The sequence below is a fragment of the Trichomonas vaginalis genome, chromosome I (genome assembly GCF_026262505.1).
Source record: "Trichomonas vaginalis G3 chromosome I, whole genome shotgun sequence".
In the NCBI taxonomy this organism is placed as follows: domain Eukaryota; phylum Parabasalia; order Trichomonadida; family Trichomonadidae; genus Trichomonas; species Trichomonas vaginalis.
In genome coordinates this window covers 19,543,319-19,567,219 of record NC_067203.1, presented here as the reverse complement: position 1 = coordinate 19,567,219, position 23,901 = coordinate 19,543,319, and the positions used below count along the sequence as shown (strand labels likewise).

At 30.2% G+C, this 23,901-nt stretch overlaps 8 protein-coding genes and 4 pseudogenes across 12 annotated transcripts, besides 7 other annotated features; 6 read left to right on the top strand and 6 right to left on the bottom strand.

The window, feature by feature from the left end:
- Window positions 1-7,963: part of a mobile genetic element that runs on past the window's edge.
- On the top strand, window positions 725-1,174 carry TVAGG3_1014640 (uncharacterized protein; the record flags this gene model as incomplete). The annotated part of the gene is made up of 1 exon (XM_051254633.1): window positions 725-1,174. The coding sequence occupies one exon, from the start codon at window positions 725-727 to the stop codon at window positions 1,172-1,174; it is 450 nt and encodes a 149-aa protein (XP_051080207.1).
- TVAGG3_1014630 lies at window positions 1,215-2,111 on the top strand (annotated as a pseudogene). The gene has a single exon. A coding segment is annotated over exon 1 (897 nt).
- On the top strand, window positions 4,039-6,234 carry TVAGG3_1014620 (annotated as a pseudogene). The gene has a single exon. A coding segment is annotated over exon 1 (2,196 nt).
- On the bottom strand, window positions 6,886-7,206 carry TVAGG3_1014610 (uncharacterized protein; the record flags this gene model as incomplete). Its single annotated transcript, XM_051254632.1, has 1 exon — window positions 6,886-7,206. One exon carries the CDS (start codon window positions 7,204-7,206, stop codon window positions 6,886-6,888), a length of 321 nt encoding a protein of 106 aa, XP_051080206.1.
- Window positions 7,964-8,838: 875 nt separating the features above from the next.
- On the bottom strand, window positions 8,839-9,282 carry TVAGG3_1014590 (uncharacterized protein; the record flags this gene model as incomplete). The annotated part of the gene is made up of 1 exon (XM_001318857.1): window positions 8,839-9,282. The coding sequence occupies one exon, from the start codon at window positions 9,280-9,282 to the stop codon at window positions 8,839-8,841; it is 444 nt and encodes a 147-aa protein (XP_001318892.1).
- Window positions 9,283-9,338: 56 nt separating this feature from the next.
- On the bottom strand, window positions 9,339-11,761 carry TVAGG3_1014580 (annotated as a pseudogene). The gene has a single exon. A coding segment is annotated over exon 1 (2,423 nt).
- Window positions 11,762-11,838: 77 nt separating this feature from the next.
- Window positions 11,839-11,866: a terminal%2Cinverted (terminal inverted repeat of Mariner transposon ID:TVAGG3_1014560).
- Window positions 11,839-13,143: a mobile genetic element.
- Window positions 11,935-13,063, top strand: TVAGG3_1014570 (annotated as a pseudogene). Its single transcript has one exon. A coding segment is annotated over exon 1 (1,129 nt).
- Window positions 13,116-13,143: a terminal%2Cinverted (terminal inverted repeat of Mariner transposon ID:TVAGG3_1014560).
- A 1,698-nt stretch (window positions 13,144-14,841) lies between these two features.
- Window positions 14,842-15,340: a mobile genetic element.
- Window positions 15,341-15,926: 586 nt separating this feature from the next.
- Window positions 15,927-16,013: a mobile genetic element.
- Window positions 16,014-16,361: 348 nt separating this feature from the next.
- Window positions 16,362-16,427: a mobile genetic element.
- Window positions 16,428-19,052: 2,625 nt separating this feature from the next.
- TVAGG3_1014520 (small Rab GTPase RabD2) lies at window positions 19,053-19,727 on the top strand (the record flags this gene model as incomplete). Its single annotated transcript, XM_001318858.2, has 1 exon — window positions 19,070-19,657. The coding sequence occupies one exon, from the start codon at window positions 19,070-19,072 to the stop codon at window positions 19,655-19,657; it is 588 nt and encodes a 195-aa protein (XP_001318893.1).
- A 101-nt stretch (window positions 19,728-19,828) lies between these two features.
- TVAGG3_1014510 (RNA polymerase II transcription regulator recruiter MYB21) lies at window positions 19,829-20,368 on the bottom strand (the record flags this gene model as incomplete). Its single annotated transcript, XM_001318859.1, has 1 exon — window positions 19,829-20,368. The coding sequence occupies one exon, from the start codon at window positions 20,366-20,368 to the stop codon at window positions 19,829-19,831; it is 540 nt and encodes a 179-aa protein (XP_001318894.1).
- Window positions 20,369-20,760: 392 nt separating this feature from the next.
- Window positions 20,761-22,091, bottom strand: TVAGG3_1014500 (cyclin domain-containing protein; the record flags this gene model as incomplete). The annotated part of the gene is made up of 1 exon (XM_001318860.1): window positions 20,810-22,078. The coding sequence occupies one exon, from the start codon at window positions 22,076-22,078 to the stop codon at window positions 20,810-20,812; it is 1,269 nt and encodes a 422-aa protein (XP_001318895.1).
- A 187-nt stretch (window positions 22,092-22,278) lies between these two features.
- TVAGG3_1014490 (GTPase protein) lies at window positions 22,279-23,181 on the bottom strand (the record flags this gene model as incomplete). Its single annotated transcript, XM_001318861.1, has 1 exon — window positions 22,585-23,181. One exon carries the CDS (start codon window positions 23,179-23,181, stop codon window positions 22,585-22,587), a length of 597 nt encoding a protein of 198 aa, XP_001318896.1.
- A 193-nt stretch (window positions 23,182-23,374) lies between these two features.
- Window positions 23,375-23,756, top strand: TVAGG3_1014480 (uncharacterized protein; the record flags this gene model as incomplete). The annotated part of the gene is made up of 1 exon (XM_001318862.1): window positions 23,389-23,724. One exon carries the CDS (start codon window positions 23,389-23,391, stop codon window positions 23,722-23,724), a length of 336 nt encoding a protein of 111 aa, XP_001318897.1.
- Between the last annotated feature and the right edge of the window lie 145 nt (window positions 23,757-23,901).

Below are 23,901 nucleotides of genomic sequence, written 5' to 3'. Positions count from 1 at the left end.
TGGCACGCCATTAGCTAGAACATGGAAAGACCAAACTTCATTCTTATGCACTATTCCAGTTCAACGTGATGGAGTGGGTATATTCTTTGATGGATTAGAAACTTTCAACTCACAAGTTACAGTACAAGTGAAAGCTTATCCAATCATTCAGGGTGAAAATGACACTTACTGTTCAAAGGTGACAAATCCTCCTCAGGTTTGGTTTACTAGGACTACATATTGGACATGGACACCGGACGAAGGTTTGAAATATCATCCAACAGGTACACCACCACAGTATAGAAGTTCATATGATGAAATATTGATGAATAGAAATGTTTAAAATTATAAATTTATTTTTGATTAAATGGAGTTAAACTCATCCACCCCTTATGAAGAATTAGCAGGAGTATATAATACATACATAGATGATATGATTAATGAAGCATTGAGTGATAATAGAAATGCTCTATCTAAGGAAAAATTAATGAAAATTCCATATTCTGAATGTTACTTAAATTCAATCACCGCAGCAATTGGTAAACAGAATAAAGGTAAAACATTAACGATATTAAAACAAATTATCATTATTGCTAACACTTCACCCTATTCACACGTGTTAATTTATATCAACCGTTCAGGTTCACCTTCAGATGATACATTTGAATCTTTAAAGCATTTAATCAAAATTCCAATTATTTATTTATCACAAGAAGAAGCAGAAGATTATTTAAAAAACTTTTTAATGTATAAAGAATTATATAATACAATCAAGAAGCAAGGATTAGAGGATAAAATTATTGATAAACAACGGAATGAATTATTTGAAACACTTTCTATTTCAAATTTTGATAGAGAATTTTTGCATTCACTCATTTTTCTAGATGATGCAGTGAAATCAAAACTAATAACAAATGAGAAATCATATTTTAATCAGTTATTAACTCAATGTCGACACATTCAGTGTTCATTCTTCATGGCTGTTCAATACTTCAAAGCATTAAGCACAAACATTAAATCAAATCTATCAACCCTTTTCATTTTCAGTGGGTTTAGTCGTCAACAGTTGAACGTTATGCTTTATCAAGTGAATTTACCAATGAGCATTAATGAACTTTACACACAATATCAGCAATTAGGTGAACATGGAAAAATAATAGTTGATTTAAATAAAGGAAGTGTTAAATTTGATTAACTTTTTATAATTAATTTTTATTTTTTATTTATAATTAAACATGACAGAAATAGCAAATCTTCTACAGGTTCCATTAAAACAAGGGACAAACAAAAGGGGTGCATATAATAGAACTATGAAAGTTCCTGATGGAATGAAAGAATTAGTTCATATTGTTGCTGGTCTTCAAAAAGATGTTAAACAAATGAGAAACGTTTTAACATTACCAGAAGCTCAAGCATATGCCAAACGTCAAGGTCCAAATTGGGAAGCACACGAAGCAGACATTACGGGTCCAAATGGAAAACCTGATGGTATAAATGAAGATTTCATTACTGATGGTCAAGGTAATATTAAAGTCATAAATGGTTATAAATTAACTATATCTGATTATCCTAAACGTAAAGCATATAATGAACGTTATCCTATGCAATTTGATGAAAATGGAAAAGCTGTTAAACAATACATTGGAGAAGGTGAAAATGGTCCAATTAATTCATACCGTCATAATCCATATTCTTATTTCAATGAAGAATTAAATGCTATTGAAGAGGGACCGGATGGATTACCACGATATTCTAACCAGTTTGATGGTCAATATGCAAATATTAGACCGGAAATTTCAGCTAAGAAATTCTTTAAAGTTGCTTTATTCGATCCAGTTTTCGCAAATGTTAAAGATGAACTTAAACAGCAATTCCAACCAATTTAGTAGCAAGAATTGCATCGGGTGCTTTATCTCAAGCATTCAAAGATTTAATTAAGAAACCATTATATCAGCAACGAGGTTTAACTTATGATTTAGTTAAGGAATCAGATAAAGAAAATTTGAGAAATCAGATGATTATAAGAATGCAATTAATGAATATATTCGGTCTATTAATTTCGATGAAACAGCTAAAAATCAACTTCATGAACAAATACAGGGAATAATAGATTCAAAAGTTCCAGCAAATAAAATAAAAGTTTAAATATATTTTTTTTATTCGATTATAAATGAGAAGACGTTTCACTAGTCAAAAGAACACTAACGCAAAAGCAGAGATTATGGTTGGTTATAACGTAAATGATGATAAATCACGAATTATTCAAAATGTTAAAGTTAATGTTAGCCCTGAATTAACAAGGTCAGCAACTCAACCAAATTTATTAACTCGTGACTTACCGAAAAAGGAGGAAGCAAAATAAAGAAGATGGAGACCCAATCATTTTATCTGAACCCGGTAAAGAACCTGTTGAAATTCCACTTATCCAACATACCCCCCGCCTCTTTCATCAAACATCGAGAACCCATATAAAATAGACATTAATTCTGAATTAATGAAATTTACCGTGATATAATAATTAATAATTATGATTCAATAATAAATTTAATTGATCAATCCGGTTTAATTATTTTACCTTATGAATCATTAATTCACATTATCGCCATTCTTTGTGATGTTCAAGATTCAGACGTTAAGATTCAATTTTTCATAGATGATGAGGTTTCATGCTGCGGAACAGTTGCAAAAATAAATCCTATAAAGGATATTAGCACAATTAGATATCAAAGAACGGAACAACAACTGAACTTCATTTAACATATAATGATATTTATAATGAATAGTTGATGAATATAAAATATCACTTGAAAAATTCTTTGTTAAGGCTATTTAATATTCAAGCATTAACATTATCGAATAATAATCCTTTGAATCATAATCAATAATAATGACCTTTCACCAGTTTCTATCGTTTGTTTTATTTCTTTTTGTTCCCCACTATCCGGATCGGTCATTGTAATTGTTTGTTATAGTATCAGCTTTATCTTTAACTTCAATCTTTTTTCCATCGGGATATTTAAACCAAAATTCCAAAAATTCGATATTGTCAATCTGTTCATATTTTAATCTATCAATTACATTTTTAATACCATCTGAAAATCTTATGAAATGGTCATTATATGGGTTTGATTGAACTAAATTTGAATGAAGTGAAATATAACCCGTTGATGAATATGACACTGACTCATATTTTCTGAAAACACTAAAATTTATAACATGAATGAATTTCTTATTCGTTGAATTTATGAATTCTTGAGGTAATCTTATTCTAGTTTTATTTATCACTGGAAAATAACGCTTTACCATATTTTTAATCGTAATAAAAAATGTCAATTATCAATATTATTTTCGAATAATAACTGTGAATTAAATTTAACAGTTAGCGGAATTTATAATGTTACTCTCGTTTCTGTGAGTTGTAAATTTAATCCCATTCTTTTAGACCCTTCAGATTATATATCATTTATTAAAGATGACCTTGAAAAAATGTATGATATGTATATAAATAATGTGATAGCGAAATGGGATATTAACATGATTTTAAGTTATTTAAATGAATCATTTATCGTATGGTATGAAGAAAATTTTAAATCAAAACCTGATAAACTTTTTGAACTTGATGAAATAAATAACCTTATTAAATTTCCGCTGAAAATTAAATTTTGTACTCCTCATCTTCGTTCATTGTTGGGGATATTAAATTTTGAAAAAGATGTTGGGGATGTTTTGTATTCTGACACTGGTTCCAATTTCATTTTAATCAAATGTGATAAAGTTAATACCCCAATGAGATTTTCACATCACATTAGACCCTAACTCTTACCCATCAATACAAAACTTTTATCTATCAACTTAAACACATTTTCTTTATCATATCCGTTTCAATTATCTGGGAATTCATTTATTCTTCATTCAAAAGATTTATCAAATATTAAATTTAGAATAACTGACCTATTTGATTGTGATTTAGAATTCATGAATGAAATATTATGGCAATTTCAAATAGAGAAAATAGCTGATGAGATAACGGATTAAATATTTATTTTTAAATCATAATAAATGATTAAACAACAGCAACCACAGCAACTTAAGGCGCAAAGCACCCAGGTCCTTCAGACCATTACATACGCCATATATGCATATAATTCAAAGACGGTAGAACAAACGCAAAGGTTGAAATATGGAGATTTGGAGATAGTATGAAAATGACCGTTTCGAATTCGTTTGCAAAGGTGGCGCAGTGATATCAATATATAAAAGAAATTTTATTCTGAATTCAAAAATTAAAGGAAAACGGATGATATAACATCAATTCCACCAGAAGAACAGAGATATTACATTAAATGCATTTCCTAAAATTTTTGAAGATTGGAAGATTTAATTTAAATGAGGAATTCATAGAAGGTTTCCTAAATGACATATGAAGAAGGTGGATAAGGAATATGTGGATAGTGAGTTAATGAAGAAAGCAGATAAGGAATACGTGGATAGTGAGTTAGAGAAGAAAGCAGATAAGGAATACGTGGATAGTGAGTTAAATAAGAAGGCAAATTTGGTTTATGTTGATGAAAAAGATAATGAAATTAAAGAAAAGGTTGAATGGTATCATGAATGGACATTGGAGACTTTTAAAGTTAAAGCTGATACAGAATGGGTTTCAGGATGTTTAGACCTTAAAGCAGATAAAACTTATGTTAACGATGAGTTAGAGAAGAAAGCAGATAAGGAAAAAGTTATTTCATTCATTAATACTGAGTTAGCAAAGAAAGCTGATATATCATTTGTTAATGAAGAAATAAAACAATCAGAGGTCTATTTTACTCCACCATTTTTAAATTTTATGAAATCATCAGATAAAACCTTTGATATAGATTCTTTTGAATGGATATGTTATGATGGAGTGACCATGTATTTATTTTATACAGCTGGAGTGCTTTATTATTTTAAAACAAATGATTTTAAAAACTATGAATCATTTACTCCATCTGTTTGGAATCCTGATACACGAAAGCCAATCATTAATCCAAGAATTTTATATGTTGAATATAATAACGGTAAATTTATGGGAATGATAACGGTTGGAGATGATTTTTGCCCTTGTTATTCATTCGATTGTATCCAATGGTTCAAATGTAATTTAAATCAAGATGCTAAATTTAAATATCCAAATAATCCTATTAGATGCGTTAATAATAAATGGGTACTAATTTATGAAGTCAATCAAATTTTCATTAGTGAGGATGGAATAAATTATTATATGTTTAGTATGATGTCATCAGATTTGGAAATTGATTATACAATTAAGTGGTATTACACTAACGGTATGTATTTTATCCTACAAAATCATAAAATTTATAGATCATCTTCAATACCACAAGGTCAATTTGAACAAATTTTTCAAGCTGATGGAGACATTGAAGCTTTATGTTATGGGTCAAATGTTTATGTTCTCGTTTCAGGTGGTATGGTCTATTCATATCCTGTGAGTTATAACAGACATATTTATTTATCACAAGATTTTTCACAGGATCCAGAGAAAACACCAAGTTGGGAATTGGTTTATTCATTCACTCCAAAATTTACTCGAAATTATAGATTTACTAATTTATTTTATATTGATGGGTATTTCATCGCTTTAGGATGTGGTGATTTAGTAAATATCAGTAATGATGGTAGAACTTGGTCTGAAATCACAAAATTTCAAGATGTTAGAAAAGCAATTTTCAAAAATAATACGTTAATATTGATAACAAGACCAGTTTTAAATACTCGCCTAGTTTCAATATTATATAATAAATTCAATATTCATAATGGATTAAATACAATTCTTGAGATGATTTACCCCATTGGTTCAATATATACATCAATGAATTCAACAAATCCAGCTGATGTATTCGGTTTCGGTACATGGCAGCAGATTGTAGATAAATTCTTATACTGTGCTAACTCTTCAAAGCAAACAGGAGGCTCAAAGAAAATTAAAGAAGCAAACTTACCTGCGCACACTCATACAGGAACGACAAACTTTTCTGGCGACCATATCCACTCATTAAGAGACCACCCATTATACAACTCAGACTATAAAGCTGGCAATGACGTTTTATCTCCATCTTATAACAATTCAGCAAAAAGACTTTTCGACCAACTGAACCAGGAGGAAATCATGTCCATACTTTCACAACAAATCCAACAGGCTCGGGTGAAGATTATATGCCACCTTATATGACAGTTTATGCATGGTTTCGCGTTCAATGAACGCTCAATGTTTGTTTCACAAACTTTAGAACGGCATAATTTAAATTTTTATTTTAGTATAAATGAAGATTCTACCATATGGTGTTATTGGAAGAGATAAAGATGGAAACCCAATATTTGATTCAAAGTTAAAATTAAAGTTACTGAAACCAAAACAGAATGAAAAAAGAGAAAAATGAGAAAATGAGAAAATGAGAAATGAGAAAATGAGAAAATGAGAAAATTTAAATTATGCAATTTTATTTTTATCATAAATGACAAAATTAATTAAGCCAACTATTTCTAAATTAATGATACCAATGAAATCATTTCATGGAGTACTTATCCCAGGTTCTTCACAATTAGCCGGGGCAAGTGTTGTGGCTCAAGGTGGAACATTAGCGAATCCATTCAAATTAACTAAAGATGAACTTAATAAAATGATGATAAAATAACTGATAACAAAATTTTATTTTTATATAAATGGATACCCCACAAGCTCAAAATTTACCACGAATCATAACAAGGGAGGAAATGATAAAAATGATGCAAGAACGAATTAAAAACAACAAACCACGAAAACCGAGAAGATGCGGTTATGCAGTAATGATGGAAAGAAGAACCCAGAAGGGTTCAGCGTCTCGAAGAGACGTTGTCGAAGAGGAATAAAAATTAAATTTGGATAGAGTTTAAAAATTCATCTTTATTAAATTCATCTCTTCCAATCAATTTATTTATTCTATTAAATTCTTTTATTTTTGCTTCACTCAGTTTAAGGATTGAACGGTAAGTTTCTAATTTTTCGATTATTTCTTTCCTCTCTTTATCGTTTTCAATTACTTTAGTTTTATGGACATCAGCCCCGCCGCATTCCAGCTTCTTTTTGTAATAGCATATTTTTGATTTAATTCTGTTTAGTTTCTTTTTATATTCATCGTCTGGACTCTGAATCTTAATTGAATCAGGACTCTTGGATGCTTCGTTGTCACTCATTTCTTACGAAATAAAAAAATTAAATATTATTTAAATATAATGGAGTAATAAAATAAATCGGAATTTCTATTAATTTATTGTCAACTTCAACTAATGCATTGCCGTTAATATATCTAACAAATTCAGTTATTGTGTCAAATCTTCGTCTTCTTTTTGTCATTGATTTATTAGTTTTTCCATAATCGAGATGAATCAAAACTTTATCCCCTTGTTTAAAATTCATGAGCCCCGAATTAATTTGTTCACGTTTAACATCATTTAACCTTTCCATTTGCTTTCTAATATATTCCCATTCTTTTGAAATATCATTTTTCATTTCCACTGGTTTCATGTTTATAGTTCTATGCCATGTATTATTGTAATAATATACTAACTGCTGTATGATGGAGTCATGATTTCCATCCCAGTATATCTGACCGTTAACCCCTAACGCATCTCTAAGAGTTCTCATTACCGCATCAACTATTTTATTATGAAACGTATATGGAGAAGATGAGAAGTAAAAATTAATTTGTGGGAAATAATGAGCCATAGCTGCCTGAAATCCTTTATCACCATCACCCCTGATATTATCTACTCTTTCATGATCTAGTAAGTATTGAATAGCTCTTCTTGTTTCCTGTTCTGTTTTCCCTTTCACTGGAATGCAATATAAATATCTAGTGTTAATGTTAATGGCAAATAAATAAGTAACTTTTCCTTTTGAATATTCCAGATGATCGATTTCGTATGAATATGGATATGGAGCAAATGAAGGGCGACTAAATTTTTCCTTTAACGGTTGAATTTTCGGGTCAATTGGTTTATTTAATATCTTGAAATCCTTTTTAAAATCTTTTTGCTTCTTTAATGTTTGAAATGGATATAATAAAGTGAATGATGAAGGATTAACTGAAGGAGGATGTACTGTCGTTGGAGGTTTTGGTATTGCAGGTGGTTTAATTTTATCTGCTTTGATTTTGGATGATGAAGTTTTAGTTGTTGATTTTCCTTTCATTAATTCTGGATGTATTCTATTCATTTGTTTTAAATATGCTGTATATAAAGGTTTGATATACTTTCCCGCTTCGAGTTTATGTTGAAGAATGAATTCCAAAAGTTGATCTTCATTTAAAAGTCGGGCTGAATATGGTTTAACTAATGAATCATAAATTAAAGCTTGTGCTTCATTTATGGTCTGAAGGACCTGGGTGTTTTGCACCTTTAGCTGTTGAACATTTGCTACTTTCTCTTTTGGTGTTGTTTTCGGCTTTTTCTTCTTTTGTTTTTGTTCCTTTGGCTTTTGCGGCTCAGGATTATATAATTTATATAATTCATCAATATCTTCTTCTGTTAATACTTTATTTTTGAAATCTTTCAACTGTTTAAGTTGTGATTTAGTTTTTCCCTTTGTATATTCATTATTTTTAATTTTGTCTTTAATTTCAGAAATTATTTTATCATGATATTTCAAAATTTCATTTTTATAATACGAATAATAATAATCCATATCATCACCCGTTATATTTTATTATGTTTTTGGAGATATGATTTTAATTCATAATAATTAAGAAAATTTTGATTAAGTACTAAATCATCAATTAAATTTTCTAAATCTGCGTTATCCATTTATATAAAAATAAAATAAATGTTTTAAGGGTGCCCACCTCTTTGAATCATAGTATCAAAACCATTATTTACATATTGAATCGCATCATTAACGGTTCCTCCTTCTAAAACGGTATCAAATGGTGGAGTCCAGATTTCCTGATGATGATCATAAAATCCAGCAAAATTAACCGTATTATTAGGTAAAATATGAATCTCAGCGGTATATCTTCTATCTAAATTTGGATGCCTTATATGTATACCATTACTGCCCAGATAAAATCTCAAACCTTGATTTTGTTGACGCATCAAATTATTGAAATTTCTTTCTTCAGGGGTGAATGTTCTTCTCCGTTGACGTTGTGGTGGTGGTGGTCGTTGACGTTGTGGTGGGATTTGAAAAATTCGTTGCGGTTGATTATTTGGAATCTGAAAGTTAAAACCATTTGGTATAAATCTATTCGGTTCCTTTTGTCTCTTCTGTGGCATTTTATTAAAAATAAAATTTTAAATTCATGACTCAACCCCTACGTTTTTAAATTGTATTAAATAAATGGCATACAACATCCATTTTCACAACATACAGCCTTAGTGTGTGCTCCTGTTAATGCAGTCTTACCGATTGTTAAGCGAGTCATTGACCCGTTTTTAAGTTGTAAATTAATATTCTGACCATCAAATATCACTTTATCATTTATTATATCCAAATAATTTTTAGGTGTTAATTGTTTATTTTGTCGTAAACTAACACCTTTCATTTTTTGTGCAATCTTTTTAAAATCACGTCCATCAATTGAACCGTTGAATGATGTATAACACTTAGGGCATAAAGCAACCATGTTATCACCTTGTTTCTCAATTGCTAAACCCAATAACTTCTTCTCATGTGCTTTTTCTTCAGCTTTATTCTTTAATTTAGGTTTAAATTTCTCATCAAAACTGAAGAAATCAAATGGTGCGAATTTGAAAATGTTTTTATCATAAAATTGTTTATCGGTAACAATTGCTTGAAATGCTTGAATGTTAGGAAGATTTGGATCACCAGCGATTGCCCAATAAGATGAATCAGTATCACCTTCAATGAAATGAAAACGATTAACATTCATGCATTTATACATAAAATCATAAATGAAAACCAAATACCAGTATTTAGCGTTATCTAAAGTGAAGAATGCCTCTTGTAAACATGTATCACATCTATAAAATCTATCTTTAAGCATCACTTGATATGTATCTTCACCTATTTCTCTTATGTTTTTAAACTTATTTGACATACATGCAACGCGTGCCTTCTGTGCATTCATTATTTTAGTCTTTGTGTAATTTTGTGTATTCATTGCATCATAACCATATGATCCATTAAGCGAAATCTTGCAAAATAAACTTTTTCCTTTATTTCCTTCTAATTCAGCCTTTTGTCTTTCGTTCATAAATTCGTTCGCAAATTCATTAAAACAAGTGTTTTTAGTAAATGTTAAAATTGATTGAATATCATCATGATAAAATGAAATCTGTCTATTAGATACCAAAGATAATAAGAAGAAAATGGTTGATATTGGTTGTGTGTTGATGCTAACTGAGTTAATTTCCTCTGTTTCTGGTCAACTGGTAGATTGTTTGATTTCATGTAATTATACATAAAACTGCCAATTGTTTTTTCATCTGTGATAATATCTAAGTTTCTTATTATCGGTAAAAAGTTTATGTAATCATTAATGTATTTTTCATCAATGTGACCCTTTACTTCAGCCACGAATAAAGTATTTTTCTTTCTAATAATTCCCAGTGCTTTTGCTTTCTTTGTTGTTGTATCACAAATGATAACACCATTCAATCTTCCCGGCATATACATTTTATGGTCAGTATATTGAATGAAATCATGAGGATTAGATGAAAATGATGAAGGATATAATGAATTAAAATCAACACCAACGAAATGAGTCATGATGTTGGTGGTGTCCTCATTTGATACAGTTTTAGTTTCTGGATTATATGAAAGTTTATTAATGTGCGTGATTCCTTCAAGATTTTCTCTATGTTGAACATTTGATAAACCACCAGTAATTCCATTACGGAGAATGTGATAAGCTTCAACTGAATCTAAAGTCATTGGTAAATTATTTTTTAATGCATAATTTCTTAAATTGATTCTTAAACGTTGAACATCTTCATCTTTATTTGATTTCACGACATTGCAATAACAACACATTAACTGACAATTTTCTTTAGTATGTGGTTTTTCATTATCGATTCTATCCAATGTTGGTTTATTTGCATATGTAAACGCTTTACCACACATTTTGCATTTAGATGAAAGGATTAAATCGTGATAGTATTGAAAATCATCCATTGAAACATTATTTTTAGTATCTCTTTCTGCTTTTTCATCTTGTTTCTTATATGATTCAATTTTATATTTCCAATACTTTTTCATTAATTCAAAACTTGATTCTATCTCTTCCTCAGGATATTTTTCATTAGGATTAAAGTCTTTATATGCTAAAGCGTAACAAATCATTGAAGCATTCGATGATAAAGAAAGATTATGAAGCATATCAATTTTATAAACAAATGTTTCTTCAATAATTTTATCAATTGGGTCAATCATAATTTCAACATCTTTATTGCAATAATGAATAAAATATTCTAATCTATTCTTAAAGTTTTTAGCATCATTGAGATATATTTGATAATCACTATCTGATATAGTTTCTTGAGTTAATGCTGAATAAAATGAATCTTTCGTGAATGGTTCCACTTTATATAATTCTTCTTCGTAATTTTCCCATGTGATGAATTGATAAGGGAAAAAGGATTTAACACGTGATTTATTGTTTCCGAAATCTTGAGTGAATTGGTCTAATGTCCCACCCGCTATATAATTTCTGATGTCAATAAATCTCAATTCATATGGAACGTTTGTTTTCTTTACAATGATTTGCTTAAATTGTGAAGAAGAACCCAGCATTGATTTTATTTTCCATTTTGCAGTGTTTAAATCATGAAGAATTAAATTTAAATCAAACTTTCCCGAATTAAAACCTATAGGGTGTCCAAAGGTGCGTTTAGCACAGCGCTCTATATCAGACTATTAAAGGAGATATATGCTGATTATAAATATATAATAAAAAATATGAATATATGTATATGATGAGTATGTTGTATTTTGGCGCCATGCCGGGATATAAAATGAATTTTGAGACAAGAGGCGGTTTCGCGGGAAATTTTGGCGGGATTTTTTTTCATTTTTTTAATGAATCATAAAGAAAACATCCTCGCTCTTGCAAAAAAATGCAAAGACTGTAAAAAAATCTACGAGACATTGGTAAAATGCTTCGGTATGGATGCTCCTAGTTATTCCACTGTAACGTATCATGTTAGGATGTATCACTTCATGAACAAAAAGGCGCCCATCATAAAAATTGACAAAAAATCGCCGGATCAAAGAAAAATCAAAGCAATTCTTCAAGCGCTAGATGAAGACCCAAGAGCATCACTCAGAAGGATAGAGGAGATGACAAAGATACCACGTACAACAGTCAGTTATTATCTGCACAATTATTTGAACTACAAACTAGCGTATACACGTTGGGTTCCGCACAACCTTAATTCAGTTCAAAAAAAATCTAGAGTCCAATCTTCGAAAGAGCTCCTCTCTATATTGGGTGCGTATCAATCCAAGAAGTTTCGCTTTTTAGTAACAGGGGACGAGTCTTGGTTTCAATATGCAACAGAAGCCAAAATCATGTGGATCCCGAAGGATGAAAATCCGCAAACATTCCCGAAGAAAAAAATTGACACACCAATGATGATGTTGTCGGTTTTTTGGGGCGTGAATGGCATCATCGCAATTGATATTCTTCAAAAACCTAATACGATGAATGCTCAGTATCTAATTGACAATGTTCTTACTCAAATTATCAATTCTGATGAGTTTGAGAAATCCAAACAACAAAAACAAAAGTTTGCAATTCATTTTGATAATTCAAGAGTTCACAAAAGTCATAAGGTAATGAATTACTTGGTGGAAAACAATGTCAAAGTTGTTCCAAACCCAATTTATTCACCTGATATTGCACCCTCTGACTTTTATTTATTCGGCACGCTAAAAAAGAGAGCTGAAGGACGCGAATTCGCGAGTCCAGATGATCTTGAAAATTTTGTAAGAGAGCAATTTGAGCAATTTTCTCATGATGATTTAAAGCGTGTCTTTCAAGCCTGGATCGATCGCTGCGAACGCGTGATTGAATCCAATGGTGATTATATTTAAATAAACTTTATATATATGTAACTTGTTTATTTCTATTCGCAGTATTCAGGTTTGTGCTAAACACACCTTTGGACACCCTATATGATATTCACTTTATTGAATTCCTCATCTAGAAGTTCTTTAAATGCTTCCTTCTGTTTTTCATTTAATGTATGGGACAAAGTCCCCGCCGTTTGCGGCTTCATTAATTCTTCATATTGACTCATATTTGATTCAACAACTAATGAACAGGTTGAAAATAAAAACTCAATCCAATCAGAAATAAAAGAATCACTCGAAGTTAAGCAAAAATTCCTCGTATATGTTTTATCGTTTAATTTAACCGTTGATGATACCATGAATGGTTTTAAGTAAGCGTTCAAAGTTGCACACTCAGAAAGTTGTAATTCTTCTTTAGTCTCTAATGTTTCGAAGTCAAAAGTAATATAATATCTTGTCGGTTTATAATATTCCTGCAAATTGTGAGCTAATAACCACTGATATATCTTCTGTTTCGTAATATGTGGTGCATATGGTTGCTGTGTCTTTTGCAACTGAACGTCTTGAATTAATCTTCCATTATTTTCTTTACATTTCTCACAATGCTTTAAAAATCTTCTTTGGTTTTTCCTTTCTGGGTCATCACAGATAGAATAAACTTCTTCTTTACAATATGGACAAACTTTATAGCCGGTGAGTGCTTCTACGTCTGTTATTCTGTCAGCGTGAAGTTTTCCACATGGACTCTGTGTTAATAAAATATTTACTGTTTCAAATTCTGGATCTATCATTATTGATTCCACTAATGGAAAGTCTACCTTATTTATGTCCACGTCTTCTGGTTGAGGATCACAATAATAGAAATCAATATTAACATTTAACATTCTCGCTAATCTCTCACTTTCTGATGAAATGTCAAACCCTTCATATGCATCTATTGCTTCATTTAAATAGCTTCTACGAGTTTTAGGATTAACACCATCAGGAATGTTATAGAAGCGTTTAAATAACCTTCTACCTTCTGCTCTAATTTGATTATCATTCATTTTAGCTGTTCCGTTTTTGTTCATTTATGTAAGAATAAAAAATTAAAAAATAAATAAAAATAAACTTTATTTTTTAAAGCCCATAAAATGAATTAAGAACACATAAATTTTTATCATCCGCGACGTGACGAATACATTTTAATTTACTCAAGAATGCGTACCCTGATACATTAAATCTAATTCCTGTCTTATTTAATTTCACAACTTTGAAAAGGAATGTATGAATAGCTATAAAATGATGAGAAGATGTTTTATGGGTTGCTTCCATTTTTTCTGAAATAAATGAATAAATATAATGTTTATAAGTTTTCATATCTTTTATGTGCTTAATAACGAATGGTATAGACCTTTCAACTTTGTCTTCCTTCGGTGCTGTTCTTTCATATGAAACATTATTGGCATCTTCAACAATGAAACCACAATCACACAAAATTTTATAGGTTCCAATGGTTTCTTTTGATATTTTATCTAATAAATCAAAAACTTTATCAACATCTGTGCATTTATTTAAATAATAATTTGTGTAAATATCATGATCTTCTTTCTTAATCGTATTTGTTGCATATGTTACATTTTTAAGAGCTTTTTTGAATTTTTCGGAATCGAGAGGGGGTGAAAATAAGATACAGGGGTATTCTTCATTATCAATAAATTGTAACTTATGTTTACGAATAAATTTAGTACCTTCTGCTGAAAGTGTTTCGTCTATTTCACCATCTAATAAATTTTGTGTTGATTCTGAGACATAATTTTTATATCTTTCTTCATGAGATTTCTGAACTTCTGATTCTGAAGCTGGGATATTCATTAAACCCTCTACTTCATTTTCATTATATTTTTCAACTTCTCTTAATTCCTTAATTTTTTCATCTATTTCATCTCTTATTTTTTTCAGTCTTTCAATTTCATTGTATTCATCATCTTTAATCTGTTCTCCATAATATTCAGGGAAAACATCAGGTTCTTTAGGTTTTTCTTCTTCAGATGTGGGATATAAGAAATTTATAACATCATCTTTATTCATTTTTCCATCATAATCAAAATCATTTAATAACTCGGCAAATTTTTGACAATTTCTTAAATAATATTTATTAACTTCATAACCCACCTCCTCTAATATATCCTTTATTTCCTCGTTTGTGAATCCTAATTTTTTAACGTTGTTAGTTTTGACGCTCATTTCATACAAAATAAAAAAATAAAATAATAAACATAACTAAGTTTTAATTTTTCGTAAGACATGAATTTTTAAAGTTGATTTTTTAAAAATTTTTTTATTTTTTATTTCATTATGGTAGTGAATCTTTTATTCATGTAAGGGTTTCGTTTTGCGAAAAAAACGTACAATACGCAATTTCGCTAAAAAAACATTTAGCTAGCAATTTCGACCTTTGACTCCACTCAAGACGTCACTTTTTTAATTTTGCGGTATCATATTTTTGGAAAATCTTTATGAATATTATATAAAAAGTCTCTTTAATATCTATATTTCATATTTTTATCGATTTTTAAAGTTTTTGCGAAAAGTATTCAATTATTTTTGCTATTTGGTCGGGTAAATGTCAGATTTGCGACATTTTCTGATATGATATTCAGATTCTACGTTGATAATAATGCTTATAGAACCCTCTTGCTATTTTGTCAAAATTGCGAAACCGATAGCAAAAATATCTCGCAATATCAAAATTGAGATATTGAGTGAATTATGCATTATAGAGATTAAAAATCTGATTTGTGAAAACATCTCATCAGTTTCTAGCTAATTCAAAAATCTTTACTATCTTATTCGATTAAAATGAAAAGGGAATAGTTTCATTATGCTTTAAATGACAGCCTTATAATATGTGTGTCCAGGCGGCATCGGAATTGATCGGGAAATCGGGATAAAAGTATTCAATTTTATCCCGATAAATCGGGATGAAAGTACTCAATTTTTAATCGGGACGGAATCACTACACATTTGATAGAAACATTATTTAAAAATCGTTTGAATATATAATATGCAACTACAGAAGATATAGGAGAATGTTGTGTATGTTTCATTGGATTTAATTTCTTATTGGACGGTACATTGCTAGAGACTATAGTATACTACAAGTTGGGCTATTTTAATTATAAATTAAAATAATAATTTGCATTCGCATTACACATCCTAATAATATATACTTCAATGCTATATAAATGAATACCCTTAGAAACAAATATAAAGAAAGATATGAATTTTTTAAATTTTCACTTCACCTAAAATCATTCCGATCCGTAAAGTATTGAAATCTATCCCGATTAATCGGGATAAAATTGAATGAGTTGATCCCAATTTCCCGATCAATCCCGATGCCAAAAGATAAGTCGCTTTGCATTCATATCTCTTACATTTTCTATACCCACATCACTATTCATTGCTATTCCTATCTTTTTCATTTTTGTTTGTTTCTCATAATTTCTCAAAAAACACGATAACTTGATATTTGTAAATATCATACTTTATAACGTAAATAAGAACTTGACCTATTAAGAAAAGCAGTAATGAAAAGAAAATCTGAAATTCATAAAAATTACAAGTTTCTGATGACAATTAGCTTAATTAAACCAGGTACAAGATTATATAATTGTATTTTCTATCCAATTATCCATATAATATCTTATCCAGAAAAAATAACTTGATCAATACCAAATGATTTTTTAACTAGTAAATAAAGTACTTTCTTTACACACACATTGTATATCATAGTTTTTTTTTGGTTTCGCAAAACATCCAAAAACAAATATGCTATAAAAGTGACAATTTTCGCAAAACGAAACCCTTAATTCATGAAAATAATTATATCTGATTTATTTTATTCTCTCGTACATACTAGATTTAAAGAATTCAGAACATTTCCTATAATCTCCTAAATGTTTTCTTATCCCCAACGTGTGCCAGTTATTATATGAAACTGAATAAACTTTATCTTTGTCTTTACACCTTTCATCACTTCCAATATATTTATATCTCAGTTTTGATTTAGCATTTTCATATTCATTAGCGTTTAATAATTCACAGTCTTCCTTTTTAAATTGATGTTTAAGATATTCAGGATTTAATACTCTACGTTTATATGCTCCTAACTTAGTTCTAAAGGTTTTTCTACAAAATTTAGGAATTCCATCCTCTTTAATGTCATCAATGATTTCCATTTCATTATTTTCAATTTCTTCTTCTCGTTTATGAGGTCTTTGATTATGACTCCATTGATTCCATGAAATTAAATATTCTTTATCATTATATTTATACCTCATTAGCTTATTTTGGCTTTCATATTCATTTAATAATTCACAATCTTCATTTTTAAATTGAAGTTTAACCCATTCAGGATTTAAACAATGTTTAATTAATCGCGGAATATCTGACATCATCTATATATAGCTTCTTTTATAAAAGATAAAAAAATAAATTATTTTAAAATTAATGTTAATTTTTTTAATGATTTATAAATAAATATATTTTAATGCATCGTCTATATATAGATGTAACAAAAAAAGTCACTAAATCCATCATATCCTACTACTAATGATAGTACCCAGATTTTCCTTACTTTTACCACTCCCCATGTAATTTCTGGGGAAAACGATAATTCATTTTTTTATGGATGAATAGATCGTTTTCCTAGAAAGGACCTCATATCTCTGGCTAAAAAGAGTGTCAGATCCTAAATAGGTTATTGATCTAGTGTACAAATCCAATAAAAAGCCTATTTTTTTGGCTTTTTTGGTGCTCATTTTTTCGAAGATCTACATGAATATGGGGAAACCATCGGATTTTTTTGGTTAACCCACATCTTCATGTAGTCTGGACTATCTTTCCTCGAAGGACCTCTTTACGGGTGTAAAAAATCATAAAGTTCTCAAAAGATTCATTCTCGATCTCCATGCTGAAAGAATTTACAATAAAAAAGAGATCTACGCATCAAACTACAGCCATAAATGAACTGAACCCCTAAAGCTCAGCTCTTAGTTTATCAAAAACGTCGAAATCCTTCTCATTGCAATCAAATTTTCTCAATAACTCATAAGAAAAATCGAATTTTGATTAAGCTGATGTTATAGTTATCACAAATACTACAAACTTGAGCAATATCGAAATTGCCAGCAAAAGTTTGAAATTGCATTGCTCATATTTGTTTTGTAAACTAAAAATCTGCTTATATTATTCATTAATTTTTTATATATTATTCATATACTTTAATAAAAACAATACTATTTCACCTTAAAAATGAATTTCATAAGTCAATATTATTTTTTTGAAAATGTATCAATTTTCGATTAAAACAACATGAGAATAAAATTTACGCAAAATTATTTTAAAAAATGGTTTTAAAAATTTAGAATTGATGAAGAATAAGATTGCAAGAAGTTTTGAAGTTTAATTTTAAGAAAAAAAATTCGGATATTATTCATGGATCTAAGTAATCTGATATTTGAGTATCGGCACTATGCATAAAACATATATTTATAGTTTTTTTGGATTTTTATGATTTTAAATATATTCAAATTTGGCAATCCAATAGATTTTTAAAAAATAGGTAAATAAAAATAGATTACATATGCAGCAGATTTAGAACATGAAACAAATCTTATAGTGACCCAAAAAAAAATTCATGATCCAAAAAAGAAAAAAATTGGCTAAATGGGAATCAAACCTTGGCATAATAAATCATTATTTCGGATGTTTCCACTACACTACACAAGCAGTTCGAAAAATACCCTTGGTGGTTCTATTTAATAGCTACTCCCAACGATAGGCGGTGTCCCCAGCTTTAGAGGGGTGGTAAAAGTAAGGAAAATCTGGGTAAATTTGACAACTTTATAAACTACGAACCGAATAATCCTTCTGAAATTTATTGTTCATATTTATGCTGACTTGATAAAAACAAAATCTTCGATCTGACGGATTTTCTGGTTTGCGGTTTTTTATGAATTTTTATTCAATTACTTTAGGCTAATGAATCCAGAAGTTGTAAAGGTCGTTCTGCTTGGCGATAGTGGCGTCGGAAAAACATCAATTATCAACAGATTCATGACTGGTAAATACTCTGAGTCTCTCAAGCCAACAATCGGCGCAGCTTTTGTTACAAAGAACGTTGTCGTCGAAGGCCATAATCTTGAGCTCAGAATTTGGGATACTGCCGGCCAGGAAGTTTATCGTGGCTTAGCACCAATGTATTATCGTAGTGCTAATATTGCCATCATTGTCTACGACGTCACAAACCAGCCATCATACGAATCAGTCGACTATTGGGTTGGAGAATTAAAGAAGAACCTCAAAAATTCATCAGTTATAATGATTTGCGGCAATAAGGCTGATTTGTATGATGACAGAGTCATTCATGATTCTAGTGCTAAAGATTTAGCAGCTGCCAATGGTGCTCTTTATTGCGAGACTAGCGCTTCATCCGGCACTGGTATTAACCAATTGTTCGATATGACAATCTCCAAGATGTTAAAGGACAATGCTGTTTCTGAAAATGGTCAGGAAGGTGGCATTGATATTAAGGAAGATAAGAAGAAAGACAAAGGTTGCGCTTGCTAATCTTTTTTATAAATAAAATATTTTGCAGTTCTTTATTTACTACCAATGAAACTTTCCAGCGTTTCATTTTATATGAAATAAATAAAAATGCGGAATATTATGAATAAAAGACTCAAAAAAATTAAATTGTAAAATTAAAATTTTTTTCTAAAAGCTCCAAAAAAATACAGTTTATTGTGATTCTTGCTTCATCATATTATCAATAATGGTTACGCCCGGTATAATCTCGTTTGGATCAACCTGCATTTGTTGAGTTTGAGGTATTCCAAGCTTATTTGAAATTGTAACCCATCTATTCTTGATATGAATATCTGTTCTTCCAGGGAAAAACTTTGCAATGATTGCCCATTGCCTACCATATTCTTGAATTTTTTGTACAAGTAAAGCATCTTCTTCAGCTGTCCATGGAGTATGAGAAATTGAAGGTGCTAAGTAATTTTTCCAACGGTCACGGCATTGTCTCGCATTTCTATTTGGAAAAGTAGCAGCAATCATTTTCCAATCGCTTCCATGTTGAGCGACAGCACGCTTGAGCATTTCATCTTCTTCTGGTGTGAATTTTTGCTTTTTTGCAGCTTTTAAATTCACTTGTACAGACTGAGGATTGTACTCCATTGGATATTCGGGGATGCCAGGAAGTGTGTTTATTGGTTCCATGTTGTTCTGCATATCATGTGGAGGGATAACTGGACCTTTTTCATATCCAGTCATTTTTTAATCGTCGTAAATTTCAACCGCTAGAGTCCCGCCAAAATGTTTGAGAACAAAATGATCAATTTTATAGAATGCTTATTAGCTTATTAAAGTATATGCTGCAACGACAAGCAGTAATAGGAAATATTGACAATTCATCAAATCTTTTAGCCAACATGGAAGGAGTTTGACTTGCTGTATCAAATGGGAGATAGGTAGGGTATTATGTAAAGAATCTACCACAACGGTAGCAACGGAATCATATATAACAAAGATTATGGAGACATGTATTTTTTTGGATATACCTGGCATGTAAGGGTATTTAATATCTCAGAGATAAACAACGATGATTTAAAAAAACAATAAACACATAACATTTATTAAACAATAAAATCATGATGATGAATTAAAAAAAAATCCGCAAAAACAAGTAAATGAAAAGAGATTCATATGAAATTTCTATCTGTGGTTCTGAAGAAAATCTGTAAATTCGGTTGGAGTAGAAACTTCACTCGAATAGTTCGTTTTTGGAGGCTGGACTTTATCTTTCTGTACATGGATCTGTCCCTGGTCTTTGTTAAGAAGGTCCTCGTTGTTGACAAACAAACTCGCAGTTGGAATATTTGAAATGTTCTCTCGATTTTGAGGACACAATGTGATTCTCTTGTGTTCTATACCGAATTTAGTGATCTTTGTGATCTTAACTGATGGAGATCGGTATGATTTAGATTCATTCTGTGAAAACGCCTTGTAACTGGATTCAAGTTCGCTGTGCAATGGAGGAGGAATTGTGGGAACATGGTCGGACCAAATAGATGAAAATTCGTCGTGTAATGATGTAAAATTTATCAACAAATTCAACGGAGGAGGAGGACAAAGAGGTTCTGCTGATATTTGATTGACAATAGGTAGGGCATTCCATTCCATAAGCAAGTTCTTCGGGAAAATATGCTTCTTACGAGTTGCAAAGTCAAGGCCACGCTTAACAAAATAATTATATGATAAATCTGTGCATTGGTCAAGCAATGGTATGGGATATTCTGGTGTAAGAAGTGAGTACCATCGAGTATTGCGGAAATCTGGAAGTGTAAGATGTAAAAGATGGAATGATAAGCGTAAAGCTGTTTGTGCAATAACTTTAGGAGGAAATTTGTAGAATACGTATGACATCTGTAAATCATTTAAGAAGATAAGTGATGTTTTATATGTTTCGTCAATGATTTTGGTATAATATTCATTTTCTTTGTTTAAATGCCAATGAATAACTGTATTGGTGAAGTCTTTGATATAATTGTAAGGGAGATCAATAGAAAAATCAAACTCAAGGTCTTGAATGATGTCGAGTTCTGCAATTTTTGAATATTCAATCAAAACTTGAGGGTCCATATCTAAGATTTGTTGGTATATTCCAAGACGGTTGAAGTAAGAAATGAGATTTTCCTTAAGTTTGCAGTCTTCTAGAGCGTAAACTATTCGACTAAGTAATTTTGCTTCTTCGCAGACTTTTGAAGCTAAATGAAGTGCTGCAATAGCACGGATAACTATATTTATCGGGTCGATAGAGCATGATTTGACTGTTTTGATGAAATATTGAAACGCATATGCGCAAATAGTTGGATCTTTCAATTGAACTGACTGAAACAAATGTTTTTGAATGATAACTACACACTCCATGACATCGTCAGGAACTTGTTGTGTTACCGATATCAATGGAAATGGAGAAATCATTTACAATTTTTTTTCCCTCAACAATAAATTTTCATCTTATCGTTTTTTAGGGAGCAAATCCTTCAGAATTTACCATTCAGATCATAACTAATATCAAGAATAAAAGGAAATGCAGACCATGCTTATCAATGAGCTTTGATGTGTTTCCTACGATCGGTGAATTCATTATTGCAATCGGGAGTTTTGAAACATTACGAAAATGGGATGATTCTAACTGGTTTGTTGAAACTGTGTGTTATATAATAGTTATGAGGTGCTCATCATCTATGGTCATGATTTAATATTTTGGAGAGAACAATTTGTTGTCATATACTTATTAGTAATGTGATGATAAATTCCCTCATAAAATTTAAGATGAATCCCAAATCAACGCTTTATTTTGAAGAAATATCTCTAAATTTGATAATCAAAAGAAAACTATTAATTCAATATATAACAATAAAAAACAAAATTGAATAGTTTTAATATAAAGCAATAGATATATAACGAAAGGAAAATTAAATATATTAACAACAACCTGATTTGTTATTCTGCTTCTTTGTTAGATCTTGGGTTACAAGATCTTGTGTGGTTGACCTCTGAACGTCTTCTTTAGAAGCTTGAACAGCGGCCATTGCAAGAGCACTGAAAGCATCTTCAACATTGAGTCCTGTTAGCGCACTTGTGTCAAAATAGTCAACTTTCAATGTTGATGCATATTCATTAGCTTGTTCTTGTGTAACTATAATACGATCTACAAGATCAGCCTTATTTCCAATTAGTATATAGGGAACATCACCTGCAGATTGTTTCAGAATCTCAATCCACTTTGAAACACTATTAAAAGTCTCTGGTCTAGTAACGTCAAAAACTATAAATGCTCCAAAAGCACTCCTACAATATAGAGGAATTGTTGATGAGTATTTTTCATCACCAGCTGTATCCCAAATATCAATACAGTATTGTATATCATCGATGTCAACAAATTGTCTTCTAAAAGATGCGCCAACAGTTGCTAACGTCTTCGTTGGATTATCTTCGAGCATCCATGCTTTAATTAATGAAGTTTTTCCGCATGATGAATCGCCTAAAAGCACAACTTTAATAGATTTATTTGGAGTCATTTTGAAGAATAAATTTTTGATACAATACAAAATCTTAAATTGAAAATGCTGTATATTGAAAATATGCTGTTTTTTCCATTTAATTTTTATTATTGTTTCCGAATTTTTATTCAAATGATTTGAGAATAATCCATTTCAAATTTTTTTCTGACGCATTAAGGTTTGTAAAGTGACAAATATTAAACTGTCACTTTTCAAGTATCATTGATGTCTAAATCATCAAGTGGAAGCGAAGAAGAAAGTTCATCCACAGAAGATGATCCAAATGGGAATATAAACCAATCGACAAGATACCTCCAAAGTTTAAAGAATCAATATGATGAATTAGTTAAAGAAGGAGAATTGGTCAAGAAAAGAAAAATGCAATACGCACAATTTCGGGTTGAATTAGACAGGCTAATTGATGAAAAAGGAAAACTATTGAAAAATCCAAAAACATTACCAAAAATACCAACAACCTCAAAAGATATTAACGAACTTCAGCTTCAAAAATTCGAAATTGTCGTTCCTGCTTATAAATACGAGCAAATATCAATTAACTAGCTCATAACCTTTTTATGATTTTATATTAATTTTGTTATTTATTCTAATAAATGCATAACTGTATGTAAAGATATTACTCTATTGATTGCAAGTCAAATTCAAGTTGAATTTGTTTTAATAAAAAATCAATATTTAAAAAATTGTGAGTAAACTAGATTAGATAACATAATATCAAAA